This window comes from Haemaphysalis longicornis, unplaced genomic scaffold (genome assembly GCF_048455015.1).
Source record: "Haemaphysalis longicornis isolate Haplotype H1 unplaced genomic scaffold, Haemaphysalis longicornis Haplotype H1 scaffold_1, whole genome shotgun sequence".
Classification (NCBI taxonomy): Eukaryota; Metazoa; Arthropoda; class Arachnida; order Ixodida; family Ixodidae; genus Haemaphysalis; species Haemaphysalis longicornis.
Window position 1 is genome coordinate 115,414,406 of NW_027526203.1, and position 14,099 is coordinate 115,428,504.

General features: G+C 49.0%; 1 protein-coding gene across 6 annotated transcripts in view; it reads right to left on the reverse strand.

The window, feature by feature from the left end:
- Positions 1–14,099, reverse strand: part of LOC144179421 (ribonuclease H2 subunit B-like) — a 77,032-nt gene that overhangs the window by 24,563 nt on the left and 38,370 nt on the right. For 4 of the 6 annotated variants that reach the window (XM_077707788.1, XM_077707810.1, XM_077707781.1 and 1 more), the window contains one exon: positions 4,185–4,248. The exons of the other annotated variants lie outside the window; for them this stretch is intronic. In XM_077707788.1, the coding sequence (XP_077563914.1) occupies positions 4,185–4,248 (64 nt within the window). The remainder of the gene's footprint in view (positions 1–4,184; positions 4,249–14,099) is intronic. 6 annotated transcript variants of the gene reach the window in all.

Below are 14,099 nucleotides of genomic sequence, written 5' to 3' on the forward strand. Positions count from 1 at the left end.
CGCAGGGTGTGGCCCTGCACAATTGACACACTTTACTTCCTGCGCTGCGCAGGAGTTCGCGTGATGATCAGTACTCGCGCACTTGGCGCACGTCTCTCTGCCCCGACAGCTCTGCAGTGTGTGACCAAACCTCTGGCACTTAAAGCACCGGCGTGGGTTTGGGATGTATGGACGGACTCGATGGACTACATAGCCAAGTTTCAGGGATTCAGGAAGCTTGGTGGAGTTGAAAGTCAATACAAGGTGATTAGTGGGGATGTCAATGTCGTTACGTCGGATCATGATACGCCTGACAGCAGTAACATTTTCCTCTTGCAGGCCCTCTAAGATTTCATCCTCCGTGAGGTCTGCGAGGTCAGGATCTGAAATCACTCCTTGGCACGAGTTTAGGCTTCGGTGAGCCGATACTTTTATAGTTAGGTTTGCTAACCTTTGCATTGAAAACACTGCATCAGCCTGGGCTTTGTTTTCGCATTCAATGAGGATACCTCCAGAGGACATCTTTGTAGCTTTGCATTTACCGCCGAGGACAGCTTCCAGTTCTTTAGCGACTACGAATGGCGAGGCCTTTCGTAGGGGGCACTGGCTGTCGGTCGATTCGATAACAAGAAATCTTGGAAAGCTTTGTTCTTTTAGTTGGAATGGGACCCTTGATACAGGGTAGCTTACTGCGGTGCGAACTCGTTTCCGAGCCCGATCATGAGGAGGTTTTGTCGTAGCCATAAACTAGCAAATAAACATTCAGCAGCCATGCTGGCCACCCACCTCGGAGCCCAACACGGGAACGCAAACTTGCATTAGCCATACGTGGCCACTATAACCCTGCATAAAGAAACCTAGGGTGGCCATTCACACAGGGTTAACCCTTGCCGCCTGGAAGAGGAGATCGGAAAGCAGAAAAAAATAGAGGACAGGAAAGATGGAGAAAGAAGACAGGAAAGCGAAAGAGTGGAGAGGGGGACAGGAAAGGGCGACTGGCTGATTCCCCCTCGGCCGGGTCAGTCCGGGGGTGCCGTCTACAAGAAGCGAGGGCCAAAGTGGCGTGTTGCCTCCACCAAGGGGCCCTAAGGTCCACAACAACCTCGGTGTCGGCTCAGCCACCAGGATCCCCTTTTCCCTGGACACGGCTAAGCCACGCACAGCCTAAAGCGTGGGTGGGTCCAACCCACATGGGCTCGGGGTCCGCGGTGTCGCCACTACCGTCACCTTGAACGAACAAGGTGCCCCTGCGGGGCTTGTCAAGTATTATCCCGCCAGTACATCCCTTATATATGTTGTCTAAAAGTCATGTGTGGGTCTTATATTCACTACACTCTTAATGCTCTTAATGAAGCAACCAACAAACCCGTTTCAATCACAAAGTATTCAAAACTGAAGTGAACATCATTGAATATATCAAATTTACTGTGAATGGAACGTTCATCAGCAACTACATCAGTAATTTTTTTTTCAGCACTTGGAGTTGAGAAAAGTAGCAGCTTGCACACTTTGCACACATTTTATGTTCACATACCATGCTCAATGAAAAAAGTTACAAAAATACTATTCACACAGCGGTGAAACATAAGAGAAAACGTGTGAAAAACTTCACCACACCAGAACCCCAAAGCAGCAAAAAAATGTGGCAGTCAAGCCCAGTGAAGTGCACGGGTGAGGACTACTCCAGTTGAGGGGGGACATGGCAAGTGAAATGACTTTTTTATTTATTGAATCAAATTAGGAGCATTTACGTAACTAACGATTCTAACAATAAAACTGGAATTGGTTTAAGGATACCTTCTATGCCTTCAAAATTTTGTGTCAGTACCCCTTTAATTTCAAGTGCCTCATTCTGCAAGCTTACAATCCCCGTTTCATTTGAATTTCGATCTGTCGGCCTCAGCCAATCGCAACAAGTGGCTCATAATGTGCCACTTGTAGCTGGCCTATTATTTGAGTGAAACCTGCATTAAAAGTGACATAGGTGTTATTCTAACGAGGCCGCTTTTGAATGACAGAGCTTGTACCTTGTCCTCACGGGTCCATAAACTGGGTGCAGTGGTGCTCCCCTCTTGCCCCCATCACAGCGGCCACACGTGGAAAGAGCCTGAGAGCGTGCGCGACAGCGACAGTGGGCAATCAGAGCGACCTTCCCGCGGAATAATGGCCAATTCCAGTGGGAGAGCAGGAGCACTCAAAAGCACTCTGAAAGTGCTCTCTCCTGAGCAGGCGTGTTTCAGTGGTCGAACAGGAGTAGGAGCACTGTCATCCAGTGGTAGAGCGAGATCACTTTCGCTGCTCCGAGAGCAGTCGGGAGCAGTCCGATCTTTCGCTGCTCCGAGCAGTCCCCCCCCCCCCCCCCCCCCCCTTTTTTTTTGCTCCTGCGAATAGTCGCGGCTGGGCGAGCGCAGCCCGGACAGCGTGGCAGGGCAGTAGCCATCGTGCATTTGCAACTTTGTGGAATGGGTAGCCAGCCCTACGAGCATGCGAGTGCTTCCTACCGCCACACGTGCTTTCCCCGCTTTGCTCACACATGCTTTTCCACAGAGGTTGCTGGGATGCTTAAAGGCCGGAATACGTGGAGCGAACTTTCATGACGAAGTTTGTGTGGCGAGAAATCTCCCGCGGCAGGACACCGTATGTTTGTCCCGCTGAGCTACATGGAGCGACAACACGGCGCGCGCCGCCGCTGGGTTGCTCTCAGTGACCTTCATGCCCATATTCAACGGTGCCGTTCAGTAAACAGACCCAGCGAAGGAGCTTCCCACTTTGGTTGTACGTCATTTAACGATTCTGCGTGGGGCGGGGGCGTTTCTTCTACTGAAATATTCGTTCAGTTCTCCAAAACCCTAAAGAACAAGTAGACGGCATTTTAACCACTACTCTACCTTGAGAGATTGTCGTACTATTTGAGAGGCCCACGTAGTGATACCCCCTTTTCCTCACCTACCGATCTTGCAGACGGGCCTCATATTGCTACTACTACAAGTAATGTAGCCGGATCGGCCTTATTTAACATGATAAATGTTATCGTGCATGTCCATTTCGGCGACAGAAGCCACGACAGTCGGGTCGGGGCCATGTTTTCCCCTCGTCATTTTTTCCTCTCCCACCTGCTCTCTGGGTGCGTGCCGCATTTCAATGGCAGGTGCAGTAGCCCTGCTCCCACGTGATCCCAAGTGTTCCGTCCCCTACTCTCTCACTGCACGACGCCCCTGCTCCTGTTCTCTCAGTGGAATTCACCATAACATCCTCCCTTAGAGGACTACTTCGGGACAGTGCTTAGCAGTACAGCTGGGAGTCTTCTGCTCGTCTGATCTGACAGCTGCTCTGGTTCAGCATTTATGAAGCACGGAAAAAAGTCCTCCTCATGTGTTCTCCTATTTTTCGGGGCAAAAATTATGACACAGCACATGAAAACGTGGTTCCACCCGAAAAGGGCTCCACTTTATTTTTCAGCAGGTGGGTGCTGGGTGCATCATCATTTCGTTTGCCTGTTTTTGTTTTTACACCCCTGACAGAGAGGCCCACAATGAGCAAGTTTGCACCCTCTGGCACTCTGCACCCAAGTGGCGCCTGTAACATGTCACTGCAGTACGACAACTGTAAGAGGCGCACTTGGGCCATGAACACATTTTCAAGAAGAAGCCAGTGGGAAGCTTAGTTGTCACGCACTAAGCCTAAACCACACACACACACCGCTCCGAACAACCACGCCGACCCGTCTCCTCTATTCCCAACACTCAACCCTAACCCCTCACACTTTACTCCTTCCTCTCTTCTCCCAGTCCCAATGATGATGATGGTGCCATCACGTAGCGCCCTCTCTCGGCACTCCCTGCTTCTGTCGTCGTCTGCCCCACGCCACCCTCACATAGTTACCATCCCAATCACAGCCGATGAACCTTGGCGGTGTTCTTTCTCCCGACACAACCAAGGCTGTTAGTTTCTGGTGGCAAAGCATTGCTGGCTATCGGGCTGGCATCTCAGCCAGCATGCACATTTGTCACTCAATGCGCCCCGCTTAGCCTGCAGGCCTCCCCGATGGGGCTGTGGAGACCTGTTTTTCAGGGCACCCATCCGAGTGGCCATTATGGAATACAGTGAGCACACCTTTTGACAAACCTCAAGATTACAAACGCAAGGGGTGTGTACGACACGTGAGCACATTCAAGAATAGCCCCACAGCGAGAGGCAAAGCCCACCTTGTTCGTCGGGGCAGCCACCCCTAGAGAGCCTGGCCCCTCAGCTGCTGGCTCGGCATCCAGGCTGCAAAGAAGAGATGGCACGGCTGAGCTCCTTCCCAGCTCAGGCTGTGCGGCACCACAATGCACACGGATCGTTTCCTGTTCCGAGGAAACGACAGAAGCCCCTAAATATTGCTTGCCGCACTTCCATTCAACCAGTCTGGATGCACGGCAAACAACTGCACATCAGAATCTCGTTGACACGTCGACAAAATGGTCCCAAATCTGGGCAAACTTACTCGAGGTGGCTGCAGAACTCGTGATTTCAAAACACCTACCTAAGCATACGGCGCAACATTAGGAGCGAAAAAAAATAGCCTTCCCAACTCCATTCCTCCCCAGCAGCACGGAAAGCCTGCACGTACAGGCCTGACGGTATGGATCCAGGAAACGACCGCCGGTGGCCACCTCCCTCAACTTACAGCATGCAAAAAAGAGAGGCGCCTTTTTCCAGCCCACCTAAACTTTATTTTTTGCCATTACGAACAGGAGTGGTACATGCACCATTTCGCCCCATCTTATGCTCTGGGCCCAAAGCATGAATGGGGAAATCCTGTGCTGAAGGTCCCATCCCCGCCATGTACTATAATGCGTGCACTCACATAATGCTAGCTCCCCAACACTGGCCTTGAAGTTTTCTTTCCCTTGCACAAATTGCTCGTGCCAAGTGGTGATGATGACAGCAGGCAGCCAAGCGCCGTTGTTTCGATGCAACACGAGCTATTCGTGCCCGCAAGTGGTGGGAGGCACTTACGGTGGTGAAAGTGTATTCTGTGGCTGCGCCATTTTGCAATGTTGCTCGTTGGCATTGTCTGCCCTGCCTGTACCCTGCTGCTTTTTCACGGGGTGGTAATCAGGCTAGACCTTTAAAAGAGTGGTGACACAAAATTTTTGTGCTGCACTTTTTTTCAGTCAAGGTTGATGCTTGGGCGAGCTGGTGTTCCGTTTTTCGTGAATTCACAGCGCAAACAACAAACAAACAAGAACGACAGGAGGACCAGGACACACGGGCACTGTGTCTTGGTTAGGACTAACCAGCCTCCATAGCTGGTTAGTTCTCGTTATCTTTTTGTATTCGTCAGCTAATTAATAAGTAAGTTCGCAGGGAGTCCTGATTTCCTTTTTCACTTGAACCCGCTGTGGCCGCTGACCAGTGTGCCACGGACTGGGATCGCAGTCTTATTCGCACAGGATGATGATGATATCTGGATTTTAATGGCGCAAGGCCAGCTAAGGGCAAAGAGCGCCAAACAAAAGTGATTTCATGACAGCGATGTGAAAGTAAAAGTAGAGGGTTTCAGTAAACATACACAAACTAAAACAAGCTCATGAAGATGACTGGTGTAAAGGGCCAGGTTGTCATGATGCATGATAAGAGATGAGATGTAAAAAATTGACATCGGTGAGAAACTTAAAAACAAGCTTGGTGGAAAACATGGGCTCGTCTCCTAGAAAGTACAATGGGTGAAACGGAACGTGTTGTCTGTATAGTTGTGGGAAGTGTTTGCGTCGTGTTGTGTCAAGTGCCTTGCATTGGATGAGTACGTGGATTACGGATAGGCCCTCTCCACACCTGCTGTGAGCAAGTGCGAGTGTGTTGCATGTGTGTGGCCTATCCGTAACCTTGCTAGGGTCACTTCGGTGTGTCTGTTGTGTGAGTCAGTTGTGTATCGTCCCAAGTGTGGCTTTATTACATGCAGCTTGTTGTCTGACTGTTCACTCCAGTGTGTTTGCCATGTTTTTCGTAGGTGTTGTCTGATGACTGGCTTCATGTCAGTGTACGGTACTGTTGCTATGTCTAGAGTGTTTCTCTGTGCAGCAGCAGGGGCCATTTCATCAGCAAACTCATTGCCCGCGATGCCAGCGTGGCCTGGAACCCAGCAGATGGTAACATTCAGACCTGACGCATACGCCGACATCAAAGATTTAAAAACCAGATTGACAATGTAATTTTTGGAAGACCTTTGGGATGATAATGTACGCACGATGCTTAGTGAATCCGTGAAAATGATGGAGTTTGTGATATTATGTTCATTGATGTGATTTAAAACAAGGAGTATACCATATGCCTCCCCTGTAAAAATGCTAGAATTCACATTCATGGTTTTACAAGCACTGAAATTGGGTCCGTGTGCAGCACAAGACACCGCAATGGATGTTTTTGAAGCATCAGTAAAAAATTCTGTTGCCCCATATTTCGCCTGGAGATACATGAAATGCTGCAAAACGGCAGTTGTGGGCACCGTGTTTTTCTTAAATTGTGTAAATGACAAATCACACAATACAGGACGAAGATGCCATGGGGCTATAGAATCAATGACAGATGTTGTAAAAGTGTCTAAAAACGAGACAGAGAGTTCGGAGGCTTTCTCCCTCGCCCTGAGCAGGAGCCGGGAGCCGGGAAGTGAAGCCCGCTTTACGGCTAAGCGCGTAAGGCGACCCCACAACTCGGTGCCCGAACGTGGAGCAAAACAGGTAAATCTGGACTCGGTTTGTTAGCGCTAACGAACTCCAGCGCGAGAACAAAGAACAATGGCTGACGAGTCTGACCTCCAGGCTGCGCAAGTGTTGTCGGAGCCACCGGCTCATTTTCTGCGCGGCACTGATTGGTCAGGGATCTCCACACTTGGCACTGGCAAAGGGGGCTTTTCCCGCCTGATACGGAAGATGCCGCTGCGAACATTTTGGCAGGAAAATGGGTTGAGCCCAAGGCAAGCCAGCGCCGGTTCTCAACGCTGCCTCCTGCTCCTACTGTTCCCATTGGCGTCAGTCAGTCAACGATAGACGCACTGCTCCAAGACGAGATGCCCCTAATTGAGAATTTGGCGGGCGTAGTGCAGAATAGCCTCCACAGTCGAGTGCAGGCGGGGAAGTCACGCGTAAAGGCTGACCTCTTCAAGTACAGTGACCTGGACCGTTTGCAGCACTATCAGCAGGCGACGGGGCTTATGGAGGCCAAATTCTCAGCCGCATGGTCCTAGCTTCACTGACGGACCAGGCAGGTCGATGGTTCCAACTAGTGGGAGAGAGAGAGCGCACATTGGAGAGCTTCCGAGCGAAATTCCGCGGCCCGCTAACTACGAGCAGCTGCACTGGGAGCTTGAGCTGCGTGCCAAGCATCCAGATGGCTCCCTGCTGGAGTACGTGAGAGCGATGGAAGATCTCTACCACCTTGCTCACCCCAAAGCCACAGATGCAGAAAAGGCCGACCGCAGGGCGCGACAGGCACACCAGACATTTACGGCCTTCTTGCGAGGGGGGACATTCAGGGATCTCAAGGAGCTCGCCGCAGAGGCAAAACGCATTCAGGGCGTCATTTTTGCCGCACGTGTGCTGTCCCAAGCCGTCTGCGGCACCCTCATTAGAGCCTCGTTTTGCGTAGAATAAAGGGCTCCCTTCATCACATCTCAGCAGACTGGATGCTACCGTCTCATACGCTGATGAGCAGTTCCCCGAGTCAGGTTTGAACTGTCAGACCGAGCTTTGGACTCGTATTCCTGCATATTGCACTGCACAACCTGGCGCGTAGAGTAGCCAGACACAGAAGGAATGCAATGAAGGAAGAAGGCCAGACAGGATGGCCATCAGAAGGCCACCGTTAACCAACACCAAACACCTGATGGTGGCTAAGAGAATATTAAGTCACTCACACCGCTGGCTTGTCGTGCGGGACAATCTTCCAACTTGCCAGCACCTTTCACTGAGCTGACGATAGCTCGAAAGAAGTTTACCGCATTGGTGGACACGGGATCAAGCGCTTTGTAGTTCTGCGATGAGGTATTGGAGCACCTCCGCAGGAACAATATCAGGCTGAGGATATGTGACACAAGTTTCCGGCTTGCAAGTGGGCCGGCACAATCGAGTGGCATGTCAAGGCTACTGGTGCGTTGGGAAAGACGCATAAGACACAACACCTAGTCCATCTCCTGGGTTTGTCAGCTTGTGTAGCACAGGTAGTTATGCTACACAAGCATTTCTAAGGCTTTTGAGTCGAATGCCATTTGATTCAAATGACACTTTTGGGCTGCTACACGACGTTTTCAGAGGCCTTTCGTTGAAATGCCATTTCAGTCACAGGAGCACCACCAATGACCTTTGAGGCTCTCAAAGGCTTTTGAAATGTGAACGACCGTACTCTCAGGCGCAGTTTCTGCATGCTGTAATTACGAAAAAAATTACTTACGAGTAGAACTTGGCGTTTAAGAGTGCACGATCCTCATACATTTTTCACTTGTTTTTGTTTTCTATCACTCTCTACGATTACAGAGTAACTTGGTACTCTTATCAATTTGATCACTACTAACTGTTCTCTTGCCAATTTAACTCTTTCGGGACCGCCGGAAAAAGTGATGAAAAAGGGAGGTCTCGGTACAAATTTTTTATTACATAAAGCAAAAGCATCATCCTGCCTTAGCATATACCAAAATGCAGCTTATTATATGTTCTTTGACATACAATATCAAGTTTTACTTCAACACTGATGATAGAACCATGAAAAAATCTCAAAGTAAGAACTTCGTAAAAAAACTACAGAAAAAGATAGAAAAAAGTGTGAATATAAAAATATTAAAAAAGAATAAAATTTTTTCAGGATATACAAAATCTAACAGAATGCTTTGTTTCTTCATCGCGAAAGTTTGATGCGGCTAGGTGCAACTGGTTTTTTCTTTTGTGTGTGATCTCTTTGGCACTAGGGCCATGGCTACGTCATCGCCCAGGTACACGCCGGGCTCTCGTCTCGGCGAAAACTTGATCCGTTTCTGCGCTGGTGGCAGGAGATCACCACCATAGGTAGTTAACACTCTAGCGAACAAATATAAACCAGCCAGAACATATTTCGAGCGCACATACCTACTCCAGAGCCAATTGAAACCGAAAACAACACCCACCTTTGAGCGCGATTTGATGTTCCAGGCTGATCGACACCCGAATCCTCACTCGAGCTAAAATCCGATCTCTAAAGCCGCATTCCGACTCTTCACTGCCCCTCTCATCGTTAAAATCCACAGTAGAAGGCGAAGATATGCGAGACGAGACGAGGAGGATTTCTTATCGCACTCGCGCGAGTATGACGCCATGTTTGTTTACATTCGAAACCACTGCCCATCAGAATAAAATATCTGATGCGTTGCCGCCTGGCGATAAAAAAAGAAACTTCACACAAGAGAAAACTCCAGTTTTCAAACTATCTCCTAGATGTCGCTAGGTGTTCCACCGAGCGAAAATTTGTATTCTGCAGGCTCGCGGAACCATCGATCATATGTGATCGATGGCCTATGGAGCGGTCCCGAAAGAGTTAAACTCTAAAATTAAATTTTTGTCAAGAACGAAACAGGGCAGCAGTGGCGACAGCAAAACATGGAACTTTACAACTGCCCTTGAGAATTGCCGATCGGCGGATTTCCTTCCAGTTCGAATGGCATTTTAAATTTCGAATGCCATTCAACTCAGATGTCCTTTCAAACGCTCGTGTAGTACAGGTGAGTGCAGGAAATCCCCATCTTAGCTGAGCCTAGTGGGGCCTTATCGGGTCAGATTATATCGGATTATAGCAACTCTCCCAGCAGATACGGGTCAAAGAAAGAGAGAGAGAGAGAGAGAGAAACGTTTCTTTATCTTCAGAACGAGCTGCATAGCGCATGAGGCTGACCGCAACACAAGCGGTCACCAGTGGCTGGCGGCCACCTAGCTTGCTCCAGCTCAGAGCACAGCTCATACCCGAGCCAGGAAACGACATATTTACATACAGGAGAATCTCAATGATACGATTCTGGGTGATACGAATTTCTGATAAGTCCCGCCGAAATTGCATTGTTTGCAATGGGAAAAATTTCGGCTCTTACGAACGGACCTGTGCGGCCCGTTCGCGGCAATACGAACAAGCCGGCGTGGCGCCCGACTGCCGAGCGAGCAAGCGACGGCAACGTATGGGCTCTTCCCACTTTGTCACTCTTTCTCCAGGAATGACGGGCTCTTGTTTTCTGCTCGCAAAAACGCGCCGCGTACTCCACAGGAGTGCTGACTCCACTGCAACACCATCCGCACACTGCGCGGCCGGTGGCGGCAACATGGCGGTGGCTTCGGCCGCGAAGTGGTGCGAGGCACTCGAGCGACCGCTTCTAACCGCTCCTTAAAATGCTGCTCAAAGCACACACGAAGTTGCTTGTGCGGTAAATGAGCTGATAATGCGGGCGAAACCGGTACTATAAAACATCATCCGCACTGCTAGTGAAAGTGCCCCTGAAATATCTGCCGAGGTGGAAGGCCTAAACATCTCTGCCGGAACCAGCTTTAGTACAGCATTTGCTGCCTTTGCGTACCCTAAACGCTAAATTTTTGCGTCACGCTATGTAAACACCGCAAGGGCAGTTTTAGTAGAGCGTCTCATCTGTTTTGCATAGCAACACACTACTAACGCCGACGAGCATGAATCGCGTGCAAAAATGTGCCATGCGGTTCATGCCTTGACTGTTGCGGTGTGTGGTGAGCTTGGGCACCGCAAGTGAGGAGACGAAAGTCCAGAAAGCACTGCTCGGGAACATGCAGGTTAAAAAAAAAAAAGCAGAAAAACACCACGGATTTCATCACGCGAAAGTAAGAAAAGAAATAAACGAAAAGTTCTTTTAGTGCTCAATTTTTCGGTCTGAATTTCAGATGATACGAATATTTTTCGTGATCCCGAGAGATTCGTATCATCGAGATTCTACTGTATTTACAACACGGACCTTTCTGCTGCGTTTGGAGGAGGTTTGTCTTGCCAAAGGGAGTACTGGCGGACGACATGGGGTCCGCACTCTCGTCTGGGAGAGACCGTGGGAGAGAGCAACGTGTCAGGCAGCTAGTGCAGCTAGGCTCGTGCCCTCTGACAAGAGGCAAAACTCCGCCGTGTAAATATACAGCCAATAAACTCTCTCTCTCTCCGTGGCTGAGGCGGAGTAGTACACTGACGGTGCCTACCCCCGTAGCCTCACGCCGCCACAAAATGTTATTACGGTGCACAACATTTTCTGCCGCCTTTCAGGGGTCTACAAATCTGGGAAACATGCAAAAACAAAGGGGGAGGGTATAGAGAGAGGAGCGCAGTGGCGGCCGTCAAAACGGTCAAAGAGGTCACCTGCAAGTAGTACTGAACAACTTTTCAGTAGAACCAATGACTTCAGACAGCGTCATCAGCAACGGGGCCGATGAACTGTCCACTTTCAACTCGCTCTGGCCGGCATTACGTGACTTTCGCTTCCTTTTTAAAATTACTGCTAATTTTCCCTTACAGAAGCACAAATTCCCCGAGGCCTCCCAGAGTTTTTCCAGACTATTCAAAATCCCTGACAATTCCCGGTTTTGATGATGATGATGATGATGGTTGGGGTTTTGTGGCGCAAGGCTAGCTGGGGCCAAGAGCGCCAAACAAAAGTATCTTTAAAAAAAATAGTGGCTACTAAAGCCAGAACAACTATAAAATCAATTAGCGGCAATGGTGATGGCTGGTGTATAGGGCCAGATTTGATTATGCGTGACAGGAAATGAGGTTTAAAAACTTAACGTCTGACAAATACTCAAACACACGTTTCATGGAAACCATGGCATCGTCACCCAGAACAGCGATGGATGTAGGGGAATATGTTGTCTGTAGAGTTCTCTGAAGTGTTTGTGTCGTGTTGTGTGAAGTGCCTTGCATGTGATTAGTATGTGCACTACGGATAGGGCCTCTCCGCATCTGCCGCACTGGGGTCTAGAAGATCCCGTCAGCAGATACGAGTGCGTTGCATGGGTGTGCCCTATCTGCAGCCTACCCAAGGCGACTTCCGTGTGTCTGTTGCGTGAGTCAGCTGTGTACCGTCCCAAGTGTGGCTTTATTACATGTAGTTTGTTGTCTGTCTGTTCATTCCAGTGTGTTTGCCATGTTCTGCGCAGGTGTTGTCTTATGTGTGGCTTGACGTCTGCACAGGGTATCGTTGTAATGTCTACAGTGTTCCTGAGTGCCGCAGCAGCGGCCCTTTCATCAGCCAACTCATTGCCCGCGATCCCCGCGTGGCCTGGAACCCAGCAGACGGTTACATTCAGATTTGAGGCATACGCCGACATTAAAGATTTAAAAACCAGATTGACAACGTAATTTTTGCAAGACCTTTGGGATGATAATGTACGCACGACGCTTAGTGAATCCGTGAAAATGATGGAGTTTGCGATATTATGTTCGTTGATGTGATTTAAAACAAGGAGTATACCATATGCTTCCACTGTAAAAATGCTGGAATTCACATTCATGGTTTTACAAGCACTGAAATTGGGTCCGTGTGCAGCACAAGACACCGCAATGGACGTTTTTGAAGCATCAGTAAAAAATTCTGTTGCACCATATTTCGCCTGGAGATACATGAAATGCTGCAAAATTGCTGTTGTGGGCACAGTGTTTTTCTTAAATTGAGTAAAAGACAAATCACATAATACAGAGCGAAGATGCCATGGGGGTACAGAATCAATGCCAGATGTTTTGAAGGTGTCTGAAAACGAGACAGAAAGTTCAGAAGCCTCCTCCCTCACCCTGAGCGAGAAAGGCACAGAAATAGATGGACGATTTAAAAACAGTTGGGATGTAGATGTATCGTTCATTATAGATTTAATGGGATGGTGAGACATTGATGAAACTTTAAAAGCACATAGTAAATCGACATACTCGCGCTGGTACCCTAGGCACCATTTGTCACACTCGACATACAAACTTTGCACAGGGCTAGTCCGGAAAGCACCAGACGCAAGTCGAAGACCCTGGTGCTGCACTGGGTCGAGCATTTTGAAGGCCGTTTCCCTTCCTGAACCATATACAACACTCCCATAGTCCAACCGCGAGCCTACCAGGCTGGTAAACACCCGCAGCAGAAGTTATTTGTCAGCACCATACGAGTGATGCAACAAGACCTTGAGAATATTCATTGTTTTAAGACATTTTTGTTTTAGTTGTTTCATATGAGGGATAAAGGAAAGTTTTTCATCAAGAATTATACCGAGGAACTTGTGTTCTTTTTTGACCGGAATCGAGACACCATTCAGTTTGATGTCTGGATCTGGCCTGATCCCACGACTTTTGGAAAACACAACACAAGTGCTCTTGACTGGGCTCAGCTTAAAAACCGTTCTGATCAGCCCAGCCTGCTAGTTTGTTGACACCAAGCTGGACTTGGCGTTCGCAGATTGACATATTGCACGATTTAAAAGATATTTGCACATCATCTACATACATTGTACAGGAAATGGTTCGTGGCAACGCCTTTCGAAGTGAGTTCATCTTGACAATGAACAATGTGCAGCTCAAAACGCCGCCTTGAGGCACGCCGTTTTCCTGCAGGAAAACATTTGAAAGGGCAGTGCCAACTCTCACACGAAAGGTTCGCTCCGCCAGGTAGCTATGAAGAGTATTAAACATATTGCCCGAGACACCGAAGGCTTTTAGGTCGCAAAGTATCCCGTATTGCCAAGCGGTATCGTACGCTTTCTCAAGATCAAAAAAGACCGCAGCACAAAACCGTTTATGGACAAACGCATCCTTGATATACGACTCAAGGGCGACGAGTTGGTCGTTTGTGGATCGCCCCACCCTGAAGCCGGCCTGGCAGCTCTCGAGAAGACCATTGAACTCTAAGAAGTACACGAGTCTCCTGTTGATCATCTTCTAGAGAAGCTTGCCCAGGCAGCTTGTGAGGGCGATGGGTCGATAACTGGCGGGAGAAGAAGGGTCCTTACCCTCCTTCAGGAACGCCACTACAATAGCCTCCCTCCAAGATTTTGGGATGTGCCCCGAAAGCCATATGTTGTATAGGTGTAGGAGTGTTTCAAGAGCATCCGGGTGTAGGTGTTGTATCATGGTGTATGTAATCT